The 23,319-nt window shown below is 37.6% G+C and overlaps 1 protein-coding gene across 8 annotated transcripts in view; it reads left to right on the top strand.

Annotated features, from left to right (window-relative positions):
* snx13 (sorting nexin 13) overlaps positions 1-22,480 on the top strand; it is a 188,986-nt gene extending 166,506 nt beyond the window's left edge. For 5 of the 8 annotated variants that reach the window (XM_072575355.1, XM_072575357.1, XM_072575360.1 and 2 more), the window contains 10 exons: positions 419-488; positions 2,165-2,340; positions 6,694-6,801; positions 7,282-7,392; positions 13,900-14,049; positions 17,135-17,200; positions 17,746-17,891; positions 19,004-19,072; positions 19,158-19,270; positions 20,513-22,480. In XM_072575355.1, coding sequence (XP_072431456.1) covers positions 419-488; positions 2,165-2,340; positions 6,694-6,801; positions 7,282-7,392; positions 13,900-14,049; positions 17,135-17,200; positions 17,746-17,891; positions 19,004-19,072; positions 19,158-19,270; positions 20,513-20,760 — 1,257 coding nt within the window. In that variant the 3' untranslated portion in view covers positions 20,761-22,480. Of the gene's footprint in view, positions 1-418; positions 489-2,164; positions 2,341-6,693; positions 6,802-7,281; positions 7,393-13,899; positions 14,050-17,134; positions 17,201-17,745; positions 17,892-19,003; positions 19,073-19,157; positions 19,271-20,512 lie in introns of those variants that run through there. The other 3 variants (XM_072575356.1, XM_072575363.1, XM_072575364.1) reach the window with 3 other exon arrangements.
* Positions 22,481-23,319: the final 839 nt, after the last annotated feature.

Genomic DNA, 23,319 nt, shown 5'->3' on the forward strand with positions numbered 1-23,319 from the left:
GTTAAAGCAAAGGTATTTAGAGATCAGGTCTAGAGGCAGATATATGGAGTTGGGCCACGGATCAGCTATGATCTCAATGAAAGGTGTACAGGCTCAAAGGGCTAAATGGCCTACTCCTGCTCCTATGTTCGTCTCCTCTCCCGTCCTCCAATTATTTTCAGCACCACTAACTCCCACGCTCTCTGTTCATCTAATTCTGATTAGAGCATTCCCTGTTTTAATTATTCTATTATTGGTTGAGAATTTGTTTGGTTGACCAAGCTTCAGGCCATCCGTCCTAATATCCTTGTATAGTTTGTGTCAAATTATTCTTTTATAATACACGTGTGAAATGCAGAGAGTGCATTTTGTTACATCAAAGACTTTAGATCAAAATACACATTATGAGAAATGAAAGCACTATATTTTTATTTTGTAGTCTCTCGACGATCTTTCAAATGCCAGCTCTGAAGATTCTTTGCAACTGCAAGTATCTATTAGTGACACTGGTAAGTAATATTACAAATATCAATTTGAGTGAAAGCATAATTCTGTGAATAATTGTTTTCAGTATCTATGTCACCTAGCCACTGAGTTATTTCAGAAATATTGCAAATAATGGCAGATGCATTTGTTGCATGCATGAAGCTTTGTGTCACAGAACAGCTGTTTCAATCGAAGTCATGTATGCTGCTTTGATAACGAGGCTTACTTGCACTGAGGGAAGATCAGTGGTCTCAATACCTTATTTAGAAAAAAAGGAAAAGTACCAAGCAATAGCGATATGTGTCTCTACCTATGATTTTCTTGTTGAATACACTTGAGGGATTAGTTGGTAAAAACAAATCATTCACTATAGTTGCCACAAGTCAGTAGAATTCCTCTGGAGCCGCAAATTATTTCCTTGTCAAACCAGATCCCCTATTTAGCAGTCAGCAATATGTAATTATAAAAGGGGAAAAAAAACATTCCTTCCATGTTGGATGAATAGCAATAAGTGCATCAAGGAGAAATGCTTAATTTGTGCAGTAATCTGATTGACCTACCAAGTATGTACTGTTCTAAAAGATCTGTTCATTTTAATATGGCAGTAATTAGACAATTCTCCCTGTTCCTAATTATCGTTCCTGCTTTATATGTTTACATTTTTGTTCATTTTTCATGATCTGTTTTAATGTCTATCTACACATCTTTTGCTATCTTTTCTGAGAGATGGATCTACTTAGTCTACAGTTGATTAGATTACTTGAATCTTTTTAAATCAAATTTTTACAACAATTTTGTGAAGTGCAAAGACAGTGTACTGTGTCTGCATTAAAAGGGTGGACAGTATGATCAAAGGTCTACCTCTTCAGTATCAATATAAAATTTTAAAAAGGAAAAATTTTAAAGATCCCACCCTGAATCCCATATTAACCAAATGTACCTATTTTCTAAACTGCTACTTTACTATCGATTCAATTTTCTGTCTGATCTGATATCTGCAATCATAACACTGTTCACAAAATGCCATTACCAAATGCCATGTTTTATATGGCATCATACTTATTTTGGGAAAAAAACTTTGTTCAATATCTATGTACTAATTAAGTGAAATGAAAATTTCATTTTTGAATAGAAGGATGTCCTGGGAATTTGAAATTGAAATGTCTTGCCTTGAAATGTCTTGCCATCCCAGGTTAAAGATTGTACATCCAACAATTAAATAGATGTTTATTCAATCCTATCCTAGCCTAAGTCACTTTGTCAGAGTGCAATCTCCCATTTCTCACATCAGCCAACCTGTACCTACATTTAAGAAATTAAGAATTTTATATTTAGTTAGAGATCACATTCTGCTGTGGGTTCAAATTTGGAGAAGCCAGACTGAAACTAACCAAATCGGTTATAAGATTTTTCCAACTAGCAAAATTTTAACCTAAAGAAAAGTAAACCTTGTTTTCCATTCCCAGATTGGGAGGTGAAAAGGACAGTGTGCTAAAGGACCCAGAATTGAAATGTTTGATATTGACTTCTCTGTAAATTAAAGACACGTCAAAAACATTTATTCTCTCATTCATTTGTCATTCCAGAATTACTTTCAAGCTATTGTCTGTCTTGTTTTCTCCTCACTCAATACGTTTCTGTCCCATTTTCATCCATGTTTGTTTCCCATTTTCCTCTCCTTTCTTTCATTGTGAACTAGTCCATGCTGACTATGAACCATATCCTGTGGCAGGAGTATGTAATGACCATGGCAAGACATATGCTCTGTATGCAATCACTGTTCAGAGAAGAAATCCAGATGGTAGTGATGATGTGTGGAAGACCTATCGCCGCTATAGTGACTTCCATGATTTTCACATGCGGATAACTGAACAGGTAAAAGCATATTTTGGAAATTGTTTTGTAACAGTTTCTTATAATTTTCTTTTGGTTATAAGAGAATTTGGGACTGTACTATTTGCACTGCTACAATGAGACCACTAATTATGTTTTGCAGAATTTTGTAACTCCAAAGCGTTTTTGTTTGTTCTGATGAATATTGCTGAATTATTTGAAACTACAAAGGCAGTAGAGGAATTTTGAAAATACTATTTTATAAAATTGTCCAGCGGTTTCAGATGTGTAGAACATTTATGTTGTCAAGCCATGGCTTTTTTTTTCTTCTCGATCTCCTATTCCTCTCTCCATTTACCCACATGCACAACCACCATTTTAAAAAATTGTTCTGTTCTGCAAAAAGAAAAAGTCCCAAAAAATAAACTTCTGCATGATGTTTGATACTTTTGAGGCATATAGATAGTCTGAATCATGAATTATAACTAGTCCCAAAATGGAAAAACTTGTGTATATTACCCCACTGGAATATTTGAGCAAGATCCTGAGACTGACTAATCAGACTACTTCCTCTTGGAAGCACGTTATCGTGCAGACATAGCACTTTCTGAAGGTTGAACTATCTGTTGTCACTTGAATTTTATGACAATACGGCTTTATAATTTAAGAACTTACTTTTGTGAAATCCTTTGACATTTGTGTCTCGCTGAATTGACTCTCCACTGAATTTCACGCATGGCTCTGCATATCATTTGTTTGGAATTTAGGAGTTGATGTGTACAAAAGAACATCACATTAATTTATTAGAAGTGCATGTGACCACTTTTTAAGCAATGAGTGCTTTAACATGGATTTTATTGCTGTCGCAAATGATCAATGTTAGCACAGTTGAACAATATTTACATAACCTGCATCTGTAAGTGCATAGATGGTAATTAACTTTCTAACTTAACCAATTGATTCTATATTCATGGCAACACCATGACTTTAGATTTCTGAATTATCCAATATTCACTGCAACTGTGCAAGAAGAACCCATGATTTGTAATATTCATTTCACAGCTGCTTGTTCCAGCTTCCATCCTCTGATGACAGCTATTCAGTAATACTGCTTAGATGTATGATGTACAAAATTTGACAGTGCAGAATGATGATATCATTGCAACTTCCTTTATATCTTCCATGATCTCATCTTTTGGTGGGTACATACCAGCTGGACAGTAATTGAGTGAAATCCGTTTTGGTTGCTGAATACTGCTGGGTGGTATGAAGATACCTTGATTTCTGCATTCGTACTACACAGAAAAAGACCCTTCGCTCCAGCCGGTCCACACTGGCCATGTTCCCAACCGACCGTGTTCTCAAATTAAACTAATGCCATCTGCCTGCGCTTGACCCATATCCCTCCAAACTTTTCCTATTCGTGAACTTATCCAAATATCTTTTAAATATTGTAACTGTACCTGCATACACCACTTTCCCTGACAGCATTCCACACACGAACCATTCTGTGTACAAAAAAAGTTGCTCCTCATGTCCTTTTTAAATCTTTCTCCTCTCACCTTAACAATGTTCCTTCTCATTTTGAACTTTCCCACCATAGAGAAAAGACTCTTGTCATTCACCATATCTGTGACCCTCATGATTTTATAAATCTCCATAAGGTCACTCCTCAACCTCCTAAGCTCCAGTGAAAGAATTCTGGCCTTTCCAGTCTATTTTTATATCTAAAACCTCATTCTTGGTAAATCTTTTCTCGACCCTCTCCAGTTAAATGAGATCTTTTTTTAACTGAGTGACCAGATCTACGCAGAGTACTCCAGAAGAGGCCTCACCAACATCTTCTATAACCTCAACAAGACATTCCAAATTCTGTACTCGAAAATCTGACCAATGCAGGCACACGTGCTACCTGCCTTCTCAACCTTCTTACCTGGGTCAGTGGGCTGACGATTGGCAGACGGCATTTAATTTGGATAAATCTGAGGTAAACAAGGACAGGACTGACACAATTAATGGTAGGGTCCTGGGTTGTGTTTTAGAACAGAGACATTAAGGGGTTCAAATACATAATTGAAGGGCCTTCTTGTATTCTGACTGGTGTTATCATTGCCAACATGTACAAAAATATTAGCCTGCGCCAACTTTGGAATTGGATACCGAGGGCCTGTATTTGTGGGAATCAGTTTGAGATTCTGCAAGTATCTCTTGGAGGTCCCTGGACTAAGCCAGATGTTAAAAAATATTAAGTGCCGTGGTTATCATAGCCTATGTGCAAAAATCAAATACTGTTGCATGTGGTTGTGAAAATGCTGCTGCTCCTGCAGACCCAGTCAGTGTTGTAGAAGTGGCTTTCATGCTGCTATGAAAACAGGATGTGCACAGAATTCCAAAGTTGCAATGCAGAATTCTCCTGCAAAGCAGTGTGAGTGCAGTATCAAGACCAGTCTCAAGGGTAAAAATCTTTAATAAAAACAAGGAATAGTTATCCCTTCTCAGTATCTAAAGACTTCTCTTGCCTGACAGTTCTTGAACCCCACTGATTCCCTTCTGTTCTCACATCTTATTCAGCTTGGGAAACGATTGTGCTCAGACACAGAATCTAGGGTTAAATTAAATTGACTTTTAACAATTAAATGCATACCCATCTGTGCCATAGGGGTTTCACTCATGATAATAGGTGCACTCAAATTAAATATGGATGTTGGAAGGTTCCTGCTAATTGTGCCGGTATCTTTTGGTGTCTTAACCTGTCATGCATACAGAAACCCATAAACCTCAACCATTTAATATTCAGCTCTTTTTCTCACACTACAGGTTTTTATGTTTAATCTAGATCAATGAGATGAATTCATAGAACCACAAGCGAGTATTTTTACTTTAAAATATTCTAGTATTTTTCAGTTTTCATATAGCAGATTACAGAACAAAGAATTTCACTTAAAATGTTCTTCTGTGCATGGAATATAAAGAACAAATTAGTCAATCTGTCAGGTAGCATTTGTGGCAAGAACATTTTAATAATCAGATCTGTGTGACTACTGCACATTTAACATGGGGGTATTGCAAATGGACAAACAATTAAATTAGTATGTATATATTTTAGCAGAAATGTAGTTCAAGGAAGTAAATTTGTAATTTCTAACAAACTGTTCATGAATAACTTTATTGGGTCATTGATTATACATATTCCTGGCTTGTTATGCTTAACTTTAAAATTTATCTGTTAAAAGATTAATTTAGTTATTAAAATTGAAGTTATAAAAATACCAGGTCTATGTTAAAGGAAGCTGTTTAATTTTTTGTAAAGATCGAACTGCATTTTTGATGGTGTATTTCCTGCCAACCCATTTCAACATGAGGTCTGTGCTGTTAATGCCATCAGTGTGTGCCTATAGTGTGTGCCTGTTGTTGCTGCTTTTCCGTTTTTCACTCCTCTTTCACCCAAGGAGTGTGGTGGCAGGTAAGGCACCAAGGCTGTTTTTGAGTCTTCCTCCAAGTCACTGGTCACTTGTTTTGCCGTTCATTTTAGAGGTGCTACATTACATAATCTTAAAGAAACCATTACACTAGTACCATGGTATTACTTGGAGTGAGGTCACAAGCAGTACAGGCCTGAGTACCCCTGTAGTTGTGGTGACAGCAGACATGGACCTTTTTCTGAATATGTGTTACTGTTAACTAAACAGCAGTGTCCCTAACAATTTGTATTTAAATTCCTGAACAAGTTATGATTTTTTTAAAATATGGTTTGTGTTTGGAAGGTACTTTTTGATTTCCTTCCTTCGCACAACCCTACTCCCTTCCCCAACATTAGAAGCAGTCATGACTTCAGTTTGGTTTTGCAACAGTCTGCTTATGCATCAATTCTGCACCTGCATGACCTACACAAAGTCTTATTTTAAGAGTATAATGTATGTGATCACTCCTCAGTCCCAGGATTTATAAAATTTTCACCATTAAACCTGTGGTCACCAAGCATGAGAACTCAAAATTATGCTTGGGAAACAGCAAATGTTAAAGTATCACATGAAATGCATGAAACTTGGCAAGACTAAGAATTGAACAGCTGCCACTGAAAAGGACCAGTTGACAAAAGCTGTACCCTCTGCCCTATATTAATCTGGCTGCATTCTTACAATTTAGCACCTGGAAACAAGAATAACTGGATTAATACACATTGTAACAGCTGTGGTTTAAATATACCATGTACAGTTCACTCTTGGAGTTAATTTTATATGCAAAATGTAGTTGAATAAACAGTTGATTTATTATGTAACACAAGAAAGTATAAACACCAGTCTAATTATTCAGATAGTACAAAATGTTAGAAGACTGAATTTGATCTGCACCATATAAGATAGGAAATAAAATGTATTTATTTTCTTTATTTAGTTTGAAAATCTTTCAAATCTGCTCAAACTTCCTGGGAAAAAAACCTTTAATAACATGGATAAAGACTTCTTGGGAAAGCGGAAAAAAGACCTAAATACATACCTACAGGTAAATTCAAGCTTGTCGTCAAAGTTAGAAAAATGCCATGATTTGGTGTTGCTGCTTTTAGATCCATGTTGTACTGTCTTGTGTCCAGTCAGCAAAATGATTGCAATGATCAATGATGTCCAACATGTGTTCAATAAAAACAGTCTTTGGAATTTAGAAACAAAAGTATTATTAAAAATGAAGAACAAGTCCGTATGTATAACTATTTAGCAAGAGACTTGAAAGTAATCTTAATACGTTGTTCAGATACAAATTTTGAAGATCACAAATGCTAAACCATGAACACACCTAAACAGTCAACCAGTGCTTGCATTGGTCTCCTGCTCTGTTTAACTTTAGAAGTTATCCTGTTGTTACCACTTAAATGGATTTTAATGTACCTTTCCAAGTATTGGTTTATATTAAAGTAGTAATGCAAAATAAATCTGATATTAAATGACTGCAGCATAGTTACATAAATTATTTTCTGTTTTAACTTAGTTGTTAATCAACCCTGAAATAATAAGAGCTTGTCCAGGTTTGATCCCATATGTGAATGAGTTTCTGGAGAACAAAGCCTATAGCAAGGGAAAGGGAGATTTTGCTCGCAAGGTAAGCCTGCCATCTATTGTTTAAAGTGTGTAATGTTCCTCATTAAAAATTCTAATTCACATTGTAGTTTGTTTCGATGAAGGATCTGATTTTTGTATTTCAATAAGTCTTCTAAAGTTTTGATATTCGACATGTGCAAAGTATATGAGTGCACTTAAATATTTTGTTTCCTACAGTTTAAATAAAATGAATCAATTAATGTATGTCTTGATTCCTGCATTGAGGTTTTGTATAAATTTCCAACTAGTGATCATAGTGAGCAGCATTTCTAATCGAAAATGCTTATGTGAAAAATCACCACTTTGAAACATAAATAGCTTTTGACATTAATCATGTTGGCCTCAAATCCATAGTGATGAGGAGAGAGGCTTTTTCCAGGCTCCTATGCTCATGGAATCTACTGAAAAATGACAGTACAGTAATTGCACTTGGTTTCTGGAATTTCTTTTTATTTCCAATAAAAGGTAGCCTTTTATTGGAAATAATCACCATCTGCCATTACATGAAAACTGACACCAAGGGACTGCACCAGGAATAAATACAAATGTTGTTAAACGGATAAACCTGGCAATTACAGATCAGTCAGCTTAACTTCAGTGGTAGGAAAACTTTTAGGAACAAATCAAAAGAGAAAATGCTGGAAAATCTCAGCATGCTGCCAGACCTGCTGAGATTTTCCAGCATTTTCTGTTTTGGTTTCAGATTCCAGCATCCACAGTAATTTGCTTTTTTTTTAGGAACAAAAATTTGGGCTAGTAGTTACATAGAAAGAAAATGGGTTAATCTGGAAGAGCCAGCATGCATTTGTTGACAAAAAAATGTTTATAACCAACTTGCTGGAGTTTTTTGAAGAGCTAGTCGAGGATTGGTGAGGGTGATGATGATGATATCGTGTGTGTGGATTTCCAAATGGTATTAAATGCAGTCAGTTCCACTATAACACTCGTGCAGTCCCATGTAAGAAAATCACATTATAGCAGCACTATTTAAACTAATGGGACCGGAATTGCATTATAACCACTACACGCGTTGAAAGTTTGAGTTTTAGAAATAGTGTCTCCAGTTTGTCAACTGCGTTATAGTGAATTAACAAAATGTGCGTTATAGCAGAACGACCTGTACAGTACTAGATAATGGGCATGGGATGAAAGGTATAGCTCATGGAGAGAAAAGGGACAGTTGTATCAGAAATAGAGTGATAGTTAACAGGTATTTTCTGGCTTAAGCAAAATGTTTGAAGTGGAATTCTCCAGGGAATAGTATGAGAACCCTTGCATTTTCTGAAATATATTGATGGTACAGATCTTGGTGTGCAGAGGACAGGTTCAAAATTTACAGATGCTACAGTGTATTGGAGCATTATGAACTATGAAATGGATAGTGCAAAACTTAAAAGGACATTGGCATGCTTGTGGAGTGGACGGATGGGTGGCAGATGGAGTTCAGTGCTGAGAAGTGCAAGTTGGTACATTTTGGTATCAAGAGGGGGAGACAATACAAAATGAAGGACATTTTTCTAAAGGGCATTACAGGCATAAGTCATTAAAGGTGATAGAACAAAAAAAGAGTGGTTAAGAAAGGATTCTAGCCTTCATTAGTAGAGGCATAATGTTTAAGAATAGGGAGGTTCTGTCCAACTTGTGGAAGGCATTAGTTGAAATATTACATTAGATTACATACAGTGTGGAAACAGGCCCTTCGGCCCAACAAGTCCACACCGCCCCGCCGAAGCGTAATCCACCCATACCCCTACATCTACATCTACCCCTTACCTAACACGACGGGCAATTTAGCATAGCCAATTCACCTGACCTGCACATCTTTGGACTGTGGGAGGAAACCGGAGCACCCGGAGGAAACCCACGCAGACACGGGGAGAACGTGCAAACTCCACACAGTCAGTCGCCTGAGGCGGGAATTGAACCCGGGTCTCTGGCGCTGTGAGGCAGCAGTGCTAACCACTGTGCCACCGTGCCGCCCACTAAATTTGTGTACAGTTCTGGCACCACACTGTAGAAAGGATGTGGACACATTGGAAAGTTTGCAGAAAAGGTTTACGCAACTGCAAGTGGTTCCAGGGTAAGAAACTTCAATTATAAGGACAGATTGGCGAAGTTGGGAGTGTTTTCAAAATCATGAGAGGTCTTGGCAGAGCAGATGGTGAGAAATTGTTGCTACTCTGAGGAGGATTCAGAACCAGAGGATACAGGTTTAACATTTTTCAAAAGAAGCAAATATGAGATCAGAAATAGAGTTCACATAGTGAGTAGTTAAGTTCTCAAAAACACTGCCTGGAAGTGTACCTGGCTGCATGTTCATTGAGGCATTCAGGAGATTTAAATGGAAACAGACAGTTGATGCTGATGCACTGGGCTAATGGTCTCCTTCTGCAACATAACAATTCTGTGATTCTGCAATACTCCATACATTGAAAGCTCACATTAACCTTTCACAGTCAGAGCTAGGTTTTTTTTTGGAGACTGCTTTAGAGTTAGTGAAATGAACCATACAAGCCTCTAACTGAACATTGCCCCCTCCCCATATCATCGAGGAGAAGAAGTGGTCTGCATTCTGGATTAAGACCCTAATTTTGAAGCACATACAATGTTTCAATATTAACAAAACTTGTATTTGACTACAAAAAATGAAATTAGAGGAGTGGGCAAGATTGTCCCCTACCAGTCTCCATAGGACAATTAAGTTTTAAATTTTCCAAATTGATGAAACAGCTGAACATGAAATTCATATACAATTTATTTCTGTACAGATTAAATGTTTTCCAGTTGCCTGTTAAACTAAACACAAGCATTTGATAACATCACCATTAGGCATGATCCTGGTGTAAATGCAACAAGGTTCTGTCTTTGTACCTCAGTGGTTATACTGATACAACACCTGCGTTTTGGTGTAAATTATTATTAATCCACCTGTTTAGATATGTCATAACATACATTCATAACAGGTGGGACTGGATCCTGAAATTTCTGACCCAGACATAGGGACACTACCATAGTACCACAAGATTTTATAGGTTTGTGCTTATCATATTTAAATGCTGCCCACTTAAAATGGCTTTGTATTGTTTTATGGTGAATTTACATTATAAGCATTGTATAGATAACATACATATAATTTGGAGTAAGGACTTGATGTGTCTCCTTAGTATTAACAACTAGTTGGCTTGAGGTATCATTTGGGCATCACCTAAAGGCTTATTCTGCTTGGGTTTAAGATTGATCTGGAATGGCAACTTTTATATTCACTGTAAACGTTTAAAAATTAAGCAGTTAACTGGTACTTCCATTTGAGTAATGTTTAAAGAAAACTGAGTTCCATCAGTTTTTGAATAAAGTTAATGTGCTTGGACTTGAACAGTGTAACTGATTGTCTTCTGTTGTGCTCCACAAGTAAATATCAGTTGTAGAATACTTTACGATCTAAGCCTTCAAGATGCCAACCTTTTTTTAAAATTCATTCATGGGATGAGAGCATGTCTGACCAGGCCAGAATTTATTGCCCAGAGGGCAGTTTCTTAACCACACTATCTGACTGGAGTCACATGTTGGCCAGACCAAATAAGCACGGCAGCTTCCCTCCCTAAAGGACATTAGTGAACCAGGTGGATGTTTTCAACAATCACAATGAATTCATTAGATTGTAAATTCCAGTTTTTTTTAATTGTTGAATTCAATTGCAAACTCGATTGGGGGCAGATGTTCGCAAGTAAAGGGACAGCTGGAAAATGAGAAGTCTTCAGAAATGAGATAACGAGAATCCAGAGAAAGTATGTTCCTGTCAGGGTGAAAGGAAAGGCTGGTAGGTATAGGGAATGCTGGATGACTAAAGAAATTGAGGGTTTGGTTAAGAAGAAAGAAGGAAGCATAAGTCAGGTATAGACAGGATAGATCGAGTGAATCCTTAGAAGAATATAAAGGCAATAGGAGTATACTTAAGAGGGAAATCAGGAGGGCAAAAAGGGGATATGAGATAGCTTTGGCAAATAGAATTAAGGAGAATCCAAAGTGTTTTTACAAATATATTAAGGACAAAAGGGTAACTAGGGAGAGAATAGGGCCCCTCAAAGATCAGTAAGGAGGACTTTGTGTGAAGTCGCAGAAAATGGGGGAGATACTAAATGAGTATTTTGCATCAGTATTTACTGTGGAAAAGGATATGAAAGATATAGACTGTAGGGAAATAGATGGTGACTTCTTGCAAAATGTCCAGATTACAGAGGAGGAAGTGCTGGATGTCTTGAAACAGGTAAAGATGGATAAATCCCCAGGACCTGATCAGGTGTACCCAAGAACTCTGTAGGAAGCTAGAGAAGTGATTGCTGGGCCTCTTGCTGAGATAGTTGTATCATCGATTATCACAGGTGGGGTGCCCAAAGACTGGAGGTTGGCAAACGTGGTGCCACTGTATAGGAAGAGTGGTAAGGACAAGCTAGGGAACCATAGACCAGTGAGCCTGACCTCTGTGGTGGGCAGGTTGTTGGAGGGATTACTGAGGGACAGGATGTACATGTATTTGGAAAGGCAAGGACTGATTAGGGATTGTCAACTTTGTGCATGGGAAATCATGTCTCCCAAACTTGATTGAGTTTTTTGAAGAAGTAACAAAGAGGATTGATGAGGGCAGAGCAGTAAATGTGATCTATGTGGACTTCAGTAAGGCATTCGACAAGGTTCCCCATGGGAGGCTGATTAGCAATGTTAGATCTCATGGAATACAGGGAAAACTAGCCATTTGGATACAGAACTGGCTCAAAGGTAGAAGACACAGGGTGGTGGTGGAGGGTTGTTTTTCAAACTGGAGGCCTGTGACCAGTGGAGTGCCACAAAGATCAGTGCTGGGTCCTCTACTTTTTGTTATTTACATAAATGATTTGGATGCAAACATAAGAGGTACAGTTAGTAAGTTTGCAGATGACACCAAAATTGGAGATGTAGTGGACAGCAAAGAGGGTTACCTCAGATTACAACAGGATCTTGACCAGATGGGCCAGTGGGCTGAGAAGTGGCAGATGGAGTTTAATTCATATAAATGCAAGCTGCTGCATTTTGGGAAAGCGAATCTTAGCAGGACTTATACACTTAATGGTAAGGTCCTAGGGAGTGTTGCTGAACAAAGAGACCTTGGAATTCAGGTTCATAGCTCCTTGAAAGTGGTGTCACAGGTAGATAGGATAATGAAGAAGGTGTTTGGTATGCTTTCTTGTATTGGTCAGAGTATTGAGTACAGGAGTTGGGAGGTCATGTTGCGGCTGTACAGGACATTGGTTAGGCCGCTATTGGAATATTGCATGCAATTCTGGCCTCCTTCCTATCAGAAGGATGTTGTGAAATTTGAAAGGGTTCAGAAAAGATTTACAATAATGTTGCCAGGGTTGGAGGATTTGAGCTATTGGGAGAGGCTGAACTGGCTGGGGCTGTTTTCCCTGGAGCGTCGGAGGCTGAGGGGGTGACCTTATAGATGTTTACAAAATTATGAGGGGCATGGATAGGGTAAATAGACAAAGTCTTTTCCCTGGGGTCGGGGAGTCCAGAACTAGAGGGCATAGGTTTAGGGCGAGAGGGGAAAGATACAAAAGAGACCTAAGGGGCAACTTTTTCACACAGAGGGTGGTACGGGCATGGAATGAGCTGCCAGAGGAAGTGGTGGAGGCTGGTACAATTGCAACATTTAAGAGGCATTTGGATGGGTATATGAATAGGAAGGGTTTGGAGGGATATGGGCCGGGTGCTGGCAGGTGGCACTAGATTGGGTTAGGATATCTGGTCGGTTGAAAAGCGCTGGACTTGTTGATTGTGCTGTGCTTTAACTTCTGCTTCAGATTGTTAAATAGTTGTCTTTGCTTGGATCTATATTACATTTTTCCTTCTTGTACTGTAAAACCAAGTTCCAGAAGGGGAAAATGTCAGTTTACCATCTCAATGTAATTTCTTTGAAATGTCATCAGAATACCAAGATTGCATAGTCTATTCAATATACCGTTATAGTCCATATACAGTCAACAGCGCATAAAGTTAAAAGAAAAAAAATCCAATGGATTGCTTATATACTGTTTTGATTCCCAGATTTGTTAAGCTTTGTCAATGCCACAAATCTGTACTCTTCTGTAGCTGCCAATCCACTGCCAATTGCTACCACTTAATATTAGTCTGGCCAAAAACAGATTCCAGAATTCTGGGTTTTGTCCAGTTTAGAGAGAGATTGTTGCATTTTGACCTGATATCTGTCTGAAATACAGAGTCTCACTTCTAATTAGCATTGCCAATAACTTTATGGAGAGGAAGATATAGGCTCAAATAATTTTACAGTTAGGAGATTTTCTACAATGTTACCTTCCTAATATTGATTGGTTAAAACTTAATATTTTCTGAAAGAAAAATGCCTTTCTAATCATCCAGAAATGCATTTCAATCTGTAGAGAGTTTATTTAATGAGTTATGCCTATTTTGGCAGGTTCTAATACATGTACTGCATCTTGTTTGTGTTTTGCAGATGGACACGCTTGTAAATCCCCTGCGTAACTCGATGAGAAATGTTTCAAATGTTGTTAAGTCAATTCCAGACAGTCTTGCAGAAGGAATGACAAAAGTATCAGACAATATGGATAAGTTGGGACATGAACTTAAGCATACATTTTTGAAGGTATTCTAAAAACAAAAATTTGAATTTTTATAACACCTTAATATAGCAAGACATGCTGGTATATGGCTTTATCAAACAAAACAAAGTTAGATTAGAGTGGTGAAAGGTAGGCCTCAAGTGTCATAAAGGAGAAAAGAGAATTAGAGATAGAGAGGCTAATAAGGAAAAAAAATAGAGAAAAACAAGAGGTGACCAGATGGCCCCTTAAGTATGTTCTGCTATTCAATATGAATATGGCTGACCATTTTCATCATCACTTTCTTGTAAACTCCCAAATCCCTTGATTCCCTGAGAGATAAATAATTTCTGGCCCGACCTCAAATATATTCACTAGATGAATGTTGGTCCTTATTTCAAGGTAGTTGGAGTATTAGTGTAGGGAACTCTTAGTACAACTATAGAAGGTGCTAGTGAGACCACACCTAGAGTACTGAGCACAACCATCTATGGTTGGGGATTCCAGAGGTTCACAAAGAAATTTCTGAACACTGTTCTTTGTTCTTTATTCTGAGATCATGCCCCTGTTTTCTGAACTTGCCATCGAGGAGCAACAATCTCACTGTCTATCTTGTCAAGTGTCTTCAGAATCTTGTGCGTCACAAATCAACTGCAGCACCCATAAGCACAATTTACTTGGCCTTTCATCTTAAGAGAATACCCTCATTCCAAGATCTTTTCTAATGAAGTGTCTTTGTATTGTCTCCAAGGCAAGTGTATCCTTTCATATATATGAAAACCAAATACCTGATGGTCTATTATGCCAGTGGACTCTGCGCACACCCTCTCCATGGGCACCCTAGTATAGATGTAACCATGGAAGAAAGCCAAATAGTCAGGTGTTAGAAACCTCTACATGGCCCGCTGCCTGGACCAATTGATAGTCTTCTTGGCCAGGACCAGGTCCATGAGATGCTCCTCTGTTCTGCCTGGCCCCTCCATACAGATTTCCCATAAATTAGGAGCATGTGCTGAATTATAACCAAAAATCTAAAAAAAGCTTTTGTGAAAAAAAACAATAAATAGAGGTTGCAAACAAAAACTTTCAAAGTAAACGTAGGAAACTGACTCTTCTAGGTCACAAAAAATATGTGTCCTCCCAAATATGAATGTACTTAATTTTTTATTTGATGGAGCTGCAACACTTTCCGTCCTAGATCATCTATGGAAAGGAGGAGGACCCCCCTCATAAAGTATCCTTCACTGCAGGTCTCTGCTGACAGATGGTAGAAAGTCTGGCCGGTGGACAGAGCCAAGGCAGGGGAGAGCATTCAGTAGCAGTCCATATAGGGAACCACTTTGTGTGCCATTTTTGAAAGGCTCAAAAATAATTTACTCAGCTCAAGTTGAAGGGTGCAGAATCCCGAGGGGAGGGTTTGGTTTCTGGTGCCATTTTCAAATTCTGAACGGCAAAGAAGCTGATTATACCTGGCAGTCTTCTATCCAAGTATTAACTCCACATGAGCCTGCATATGGGCATTTTCATACTAGTATGCTATTATACTAACATACTAGTATAAAGTGTTTCTCTAATCTTACTAGCAAAGTGGATAATGTCATGCTTTCCACCTGCCACGTTGTTGTCTAGTAACTTAAGCAGTCTCTCTCTCTCTTCATGTGACGTCATGTAGCACAGTGGGTACCATCCTAGCCTCTGATCCAGGGGCTTCATCTCCGATCTCATCCTAACTCTCAATGGCCAAGGTGACCAAACATGTTAAATATCAACCTGTAAACTTTTTCAGTACATCCCAATCCCATGTAAGAGTGCAAATGATTCTTGGTCAATTGATGGGAAAGACCTCAGAGCCTCTACCATGTCTATCCAGCATTTTTCTGCAGTAAAGTTTGGTGCCAGCCTAACTGGTTTATATTTCAGTGGTATGTCGGCATCTCTTGAGAGCTATCACATGCCTGTGCATCTATTTCAAAATTACTACTCAACAGCAAGTTATTTTCTTTCCAGAACTAATCTCATCAAATCTGGGGGTCTTCTCTCCATTGTTTTACACCACGTAGTCACCTTCCACAAACACCTCACTTTTACTTCCTTCCTGAGATTCTCAAACAGATTTTCCCCTATAGACCTGCTATTTCAGCCTGCTATCTGAAAATTTCCATCCATGCTGCTAGACCTACTGAGTATTTTCAGTATTTTACTTCAGATTTCCGTTCTGTGTTATATTTTCCTTTTGCTCTATAGTTCCCTGTTTTTTTCCTCACTTTTTTCTTGAATATTTATATTTGCAAACTTCCAGTGCACTCAGACAATTCTGCAATCTAAAGAGCTTTAGAGAATTACAATCAGAACATACATTTTCCCTCTAGCCACCAGGTTTAGGGTGCTAGAGTTAGATTGTCAATGTGTAGGATTTTATCGGCTTTTTGTCCCTTTAGTTTCTCCAATATATTTTCTCTGCTGCTATTAATTACTTTATTAACTTTGTCACTCAAGTTGCCTCTCTTCCTTTCACTCCCTAACCCCCTGCTTTGCTTCTGCTCTATCTCCTGCTGTAAAGACAAATATTTGTTAAATTCCTCTGCCATTTCCTCAATGTCCATGATAATTCCTCCAGTCTCTTTCTGTAAGTTTTAGTCATGCAGTTTTTCTTTATATTTATGGCTAATTTACTCTGTTTTAAATGTTTTTATTAATGGTTTTGTCACATTTAGGTTTCTAAAACTCCTCTCAAACTTCATGTTTACTATTGTTTTTCATATCAAATTTAATACTTACTTTTGTTTTCCTAGTAAGTCACTGATGGATCTTTCAGCTGAATTTCTCTCTTTAATTAATATAATATTGTTGAAAATTATTTGGAATGGGATTTGAAAACTTTCAGGCCAAAACTGAAGACCAAACAATATTTAAGCAATTTAAAATTAGGAATATAAAAGAAACCAGAACTGGAAAATTGTTAACATCATAGTGGTAGACAGATCTAAGAATGGAGCAGACTTCTTACATCAAACAATGCATGTTGGTGGAAAATATTATCAGTTCAATTATTTTTTTTTCTCAATTTCACACCTTTTTTGTGTTTGTATTGCAAATAATATTAACAGACTTGTCTAACTTTTGATGCAGGTTCCTCCACTGAAGCCAGAAGAAGATAGTGAACATGTTCGTGTTTCTGCCCAGTTGGATGATAATGTGAGTTACTTTTTTAAATGTTTGAGTGTTGGAAATCAGCAGATGCTGAGGTTTTATTTTATTAACACTTGCTATTGCTTTTTCACTTTGAAATATATTACTTTGTATTTGAGAGTGACTGATTTTTCTTGTTAATTCTGTTGCTAAAGTATTGCTTTTAATGTAGCTTTGCTGCTGAATGATCCACTCGGGTCCATTGAGTTCTGATAAGATTCCTTAATAGGTTTTGGATTTTGTTTTTGTTATTAAGATGGGAAAATTATGTCTTGAAGAATGTTTCTGTTCTTCTCTCCTAATGACTTGTTGCGATTAGTGTGTCCTGTGAAAACTTTATTCAGCCTTAGTGGGGTAGACAGCTTCTCAAGTAACATTTCTACATTCTAGGAAAATATGGATATTATGAATTGAATGCTGTTGCCCATGTTAAAATTAGAGAACCATCAAATTTCCTTTTTGGCTTTGCGTAGTGACTAAGTTGATTTTAATGCCAAAGGGCTTGTATATAATTTTTCATTTATAATTACATTTATTATTTCCTGAAACAGGTTGATGACAACATTCCTCTCCGAGTTATGCTGCTTCTCATGGATGAAGTATTTGATTTAAAAGATAAAAATCACTGGTTAAGAAGAAATATCAAAAACTTACTTCAGCAGCTTATCCGAGCAACTTATGGGGACACAATCAACAGGTTTGATTAAACTAAGCTGTCCAAATTAATGCATTTTTCCCTATAAAATATGTTATAATCTTAAGTTTGCCATTAATTTAGTGTCTTGTGATATGAACTAAAACGGGAATGCAAATACGTTAGTTCCATTTGCAGAAAGTTGTATCCATTCTGAGATGGGGTGCTGGAGTATCTTCCAGTAAAAGCATGCGACTGCTTTACAGCCAGAAATAACATTATCTGTACCAACCTGAAAACTTGCTCAAGATAGAGAAAATTTCAACATGTTGATGATATTTACAACTTGTCACATTTGTGTGTCTCCCATCTTACTGAAAGAGGCTATCCAGGTATTGTTATGATCTCAGTAGAGACCAGTAATATATTTAGTTTTAAGAGTCTGAAAATCCACAAGTGTACTAAAAGTAGTAAGCCATAAGGTTTGAAATTTAAAGCAAAATAATTCTACTACAACATCAAACAAATTGCACTATCCTAAATAGTCAGTTACATTATATTAAAAGTGCAAAGAGCAACGTTATACATTATTACTTAATTCTTTCAATTCTCACTTTACTTATGCCTCTTAAAATCTCAAATCCATTACTTAGAAGCTTGAAGATTAACCATTTGGCCTGATTGCTGATTCATAGATACGTATGTGGGTTGAGATTTCTACTTACTTCCAGCAGAGTTGTCCTTTTCAGATCTACTCCATTCACCATTCCATGACTGTAGACATCTCAATCAGAAAAGGCATCGCTAGCATCTTGTTTATTGTCTCCTCATTCAAGAACTTCCTGCTGTTCATTTAGCCAGCACAGAGAATTTCTCCTGATCTCGGGTTGACACTCAGCTTGTTCTGAAATTGCACTTGAAATCAAAGCACGTACGCAATCTACTCTCCTCTTTAATAAATTTGTTGATTCTTTATCGAAAGTTTATTTTTGAGGTGACTTGATCACATATTCAAGTACTGGAAGCAAGGTGCTTTTCCAGAAAGCAACTTAGTTCTTAAAGGGGCATCACAAGATGAACTTCATTTTGAGGGCAATATTGAATAGATATTCTGAAATGTATCTTTGTGAACTTGTCAAGTTTTGCATTCAATTCTAATACTTTTTCACTTCTAGAAAAATTGTGGACCATGTTGATTGGATGACTTCGCCAGAGCAAGTTGCAGAAACTGTAAAACGATTCAGGTAACCAATTTAAAAAATAAAGTTATACATGCTTCGTGAATTTATTTTTTGTTAGTTTAAAATAATTTGTAATTTTTGTTGACAGAGATTCATTCTGGCCTAATGGTATCTTAGCAGAAAGTGCACCACGCAGGGAAAAGGCTATAAGAATGCGCTCAAGGGTGGCAGCTAAGACTAAGATGCTGGTGATTATGCCAGGTAAGCAACATTCATTCTTAATTCTAAATATATCTTCTATTTGCATTACTGTTTTATGATTCCGTTTAAAATAAATGAGCATTTACTGGAACGTAACACTAATTCATTCGCCAATAGAGATGTAATTGTTATGCTACTAAATTCTGCTTAGTCCTCTACATCAAATGCGCAGTGGGATTTTTCTGTTTCTCATATCACCTCTTGAATTGAATTTATTGTCATGTGTACCATGGCACAGTGAAAAGCTTTGCCTTGCGAGCAGTACAGGCAGATCACATAGTTAAGTAGCATAGATAGTAAATAATAGGTAAACAGTAGCAAAAACAAAAACACAGGTATAGGCGACTGTTAAGAGTTTGTAAGACCAATTAGTATTCTAACTGGGTAGAAACTGTTACAAAACTGGATGGTGCGTGTGTTCAGGTCTCTGTACCTTCTCTTTGATGGTAGAGGTTGTAGAAAAGCATTGCCAGGGTGGAATGGATCTTTGAGAATGCTGGCAACCTTTCCTTGACAGTGGGTCTGGTAGATAGATTCTATAGTTGGGAGGTTGGCCTTTGTGATTGTCTGGGCCTAGTTCACCACTCTCAGTAACCGTCTCCTATCTTGAATGGTACAGTTGCCATACCAGGTAGTGATACATCCAGACAGCATGCTCTCAATGCCACACCGATATAAGTTAGTAAGGTTATTCGCTGTCATGCCAAATTTCCTTAGCTGTCTGAAGAAGAAGAGATGTTGTGTGGCTCTTTAAATGTAAGTGCCAAATTTGAAACTAAGCCATTAAACTCAGATGCTGTGTTGAGTATCCATAAACTTCATTAAAATATAACAATGAGAAGGAAACTTTTCCAAATTTCTAAAATGAATTAGAATCCAGAGATTAAGGATAGAGAACCAATCCACAATACTATTCAGTCACCAACCTCCATATCTGGGCAGAAAATGCACCTCGCCAGGATTGCAGAGGATGGGAGATGCATCCTGCATCTGGTTTAGTAAAGGTGATAATGTAAAACTACTTCTGGACATTTTGTAGAAATAAAAGGAGAATGGCACCCAGCATCAATATTTCTTGATATGCAGTGAGATTGTTTTTCCCCCAAGTTCTAGTTTTAATTCAACATGTAATGGGTTGCAAGAGTGACATGTTTAAATGATCTCGCTAATATAAATATTTAAAATTTTATCCTCTTGTACTACTCCTTTGAGACGACTTTAACTTTGGTGTGTTCTTTTCAGATGAACTAAAACATATCATTGGTGCTGAAACAACACGGAAAGGCATTTTACGCGTCTTTGAGATGTTCCAGTATAACCAGTTAAATCGAAGGTTGGTCTATGTGTTTCTAGAAGGCTTCCTAGAAACGCTTTTTCCCCAATACAAATTTCGTGAGCTCTTCATCAAATTGCATTCACGATCACAACGGTTGCAAAAATACAAGCAGAAGTCTCAGTCAGTTCAAGTTGCTTCCTCTCAAAAGAGGTGACACTTCCAGCATGAAAACTGTGCCCTATGGATTGGGTCTTGTTCACCTGCCCTAGTTCAATCTATGTTACAGCAGTTTCTCTGGGGCTCTGAAACATACACAGCTGCAGTTATGATGCCATCTTTTTGTGCCAGCCTCTAGAGCCATGACTCATTGGCTTACTTAAGATGATGTTTGTCTGCTGTTTTTGAGTTTTTAATGCACTTTTCTCTCATAATATTCCTGTGTATCATAACTGTTTTATATTTATTATAATGTCTTCAAAGCTCATTGAGAAAATGTGATTAATTCATAATAGAAGAGCTGTAGATGCATGGTTGAACTGCATCTCTTAGCTGTCTCCTTGTGTCTAGTTAGCGTCAAATCAATTATGCAGCCACTGAATCATCTCTCAGACAGGTAATGGGAATAGCAGTATTGCTTAAGGATAGGTCAAAGCACAATTATGATTTTGCATTTGAATGAACCAGTGTTTATCCAGTTTGGAAAGCAAATGATGAATTCAGCACAAATCAACATTTTTGTTTGAGAAAATGTGATAGCTGATGGGCATCGGTTTTAAAAAGGACAGCATTAAAAGAGTACAAATATGTGTTCAATTAGATGCCCCTAAAAAGCCTAAATGAATATCTTTTGTAGCAGGAACAGAATTCTAGGTATTTTAACTGATGTGGATTTGATCTGGTATCTCAAAACTTGATCACTGATCTGAGAGAACCACAAGAATAGGTTATATTCCACCCATTGCCTGCACATGTCAAAACAGCTGAATAAAGCAGTCTTTTTTAGTTGCATACATGTCTGTGCTTGGTCCATAAGTCAAGGAGTTACTGAGCCGTGTATTTTCATACAACCGTAAAGCCTCCAGAGATTATTGTAAATTTTAATGTACAGAGATTTTAATGTACTTTAAAGTTGGGTGTGTCCAAGATAACAAGTGAGTGCTCTGATTAGGATTGATCAGATTAATGTTGCCACTCTAGCAAATATAATTTGAGATCAGCCTTAAATGTCCCGTTTAAAAATAGTTTTCTCATTTTAACCCGACCGGATTATTTCCAAATACTGGTTTTCTTGTGTATGGTAAACATTTCAACAGAAATAAGTGCCCATTTCTGCAATCGTCAGAAAGCTATGATCTGTAAAATGTAATTTGCGTATTACCAAATCTTATTTCTAGCAAACATCTTTATGGAAATTAATTTAAATGGGCCCCATCCACGTACTTTATACTGAGGTTTTAATTTTGTGCAATATTTCTTTAGCATATGTGCGTTTAAATAAATTGTATAATGAAAAATTTTAAATGTTTTGCAATGTATGTTTAACAGTCGTCTTAACCCAACAACGTGCATTCTGTTGTTGATGCATTAGTTTATTTAAGGACTTGTTTTAAAAGTCTAGTCACTCCTTGTAAACTCACTTGTCACGGATGAAATTTCCTCATCCGAGCACGGCTTGTAAACTACAGGGGGATCTTAAGAGCACATGGTAAATAGCTATTAATGAATTTGTGCATTTCATTGTACAGTGTCAACAGTGTGCCTAATTGTACTGTCAATTTTTCTTATTTCTGAAAGAACAAATGTCAATCAGAATGTCTTGGTGGTTTTTAATAGACTGAAGAGGAACTCTAAATTTTTGAGTTTGCATTATGCTATTAAAATGTTCAATAGAACACATGATGAAAAGTATCACACTAAATAAAGTATTAACTGAACTAAGACTTTTACTTGCGTTTCATTCATATCAAGTTCCCTGTACTTATGTAGGGAGAAGTTGAATGTTTGAGTGAGTCTCTGAAAGGACAGACTTGGAGTGCAGCAGATACTGTTTTGAATACATGCTGGCTGCTTAATGGCATGGTATCTTCAAGTTGCTGGGTGTGCTAAGCCTGAAAGTGGAGGTTGATGGAGATATGTCCCTGTTGTCAGGCTGCAGCATGCTTCACTATGAGGTGAAGTGTGCTTGTTTACAGGATTTGGTACTGATTCCTCTTCTGAGATCTAATAATCTTCTGTTTCCAGTGTTGGTCATTTCCATCAGGAGTCCTACACCCAGCTGCTAGTCATCACAATGGCTGTTTTTTAAAGAAGGCAAAGGTGGATGCCAGAGGACCAGGGTTGATGCCAAACTCAGGAACAGTAACACCCAGCTTGAAGATAGGTCACAGCCACAGTGCCTCTCAGGAGGCTGAGAGACTTTTGGTCTCAGCTCCATTTCCTGAGGGTGAGTGGGGCTCTGAATGGCCCAGGACATGCTGGAGCCATACTGGTTACTGAAGCAGGACCTGAGGGCTGCAGGAGTGGGAGGCTATCCTTCTGGTGGCTGTGAAGGTGATAATCTCTCTGAAAATCTTTGAGAACGACTCCTTCCAGGGTGCAGTGAATGAGCTGTGTGGGATCTCTAAGTCATGCACCCACGAATCCATCAGGACAGTGACTGATACTATCTGTTCAAGATCAGACTCGTCCATTTCCCATTGTCAAGGTTGGTGCTGCAACTGGGCAGTAGGATTCAGAAACATAACTCGGTTCCCCAAGTGCATAATGTCATTGA

This window comes from Chiloscyllium punctatum, chromosome 8 (genome assembly GCF_047496795.1).
Source record: "Chiloscyllium punctatum isolate Juve2018m chromosome 8, sChiPun1.3, whole genome shotgun sequence".
Classification (NCBI taxonomy): domain Eukaryota; kingdom Metazoa; phylum Chordata; class Chondrichthyes; order Orectolobiformes; family Hemiscylliidae; genus Chiloscyllium; species Chiloscyllium punctatum.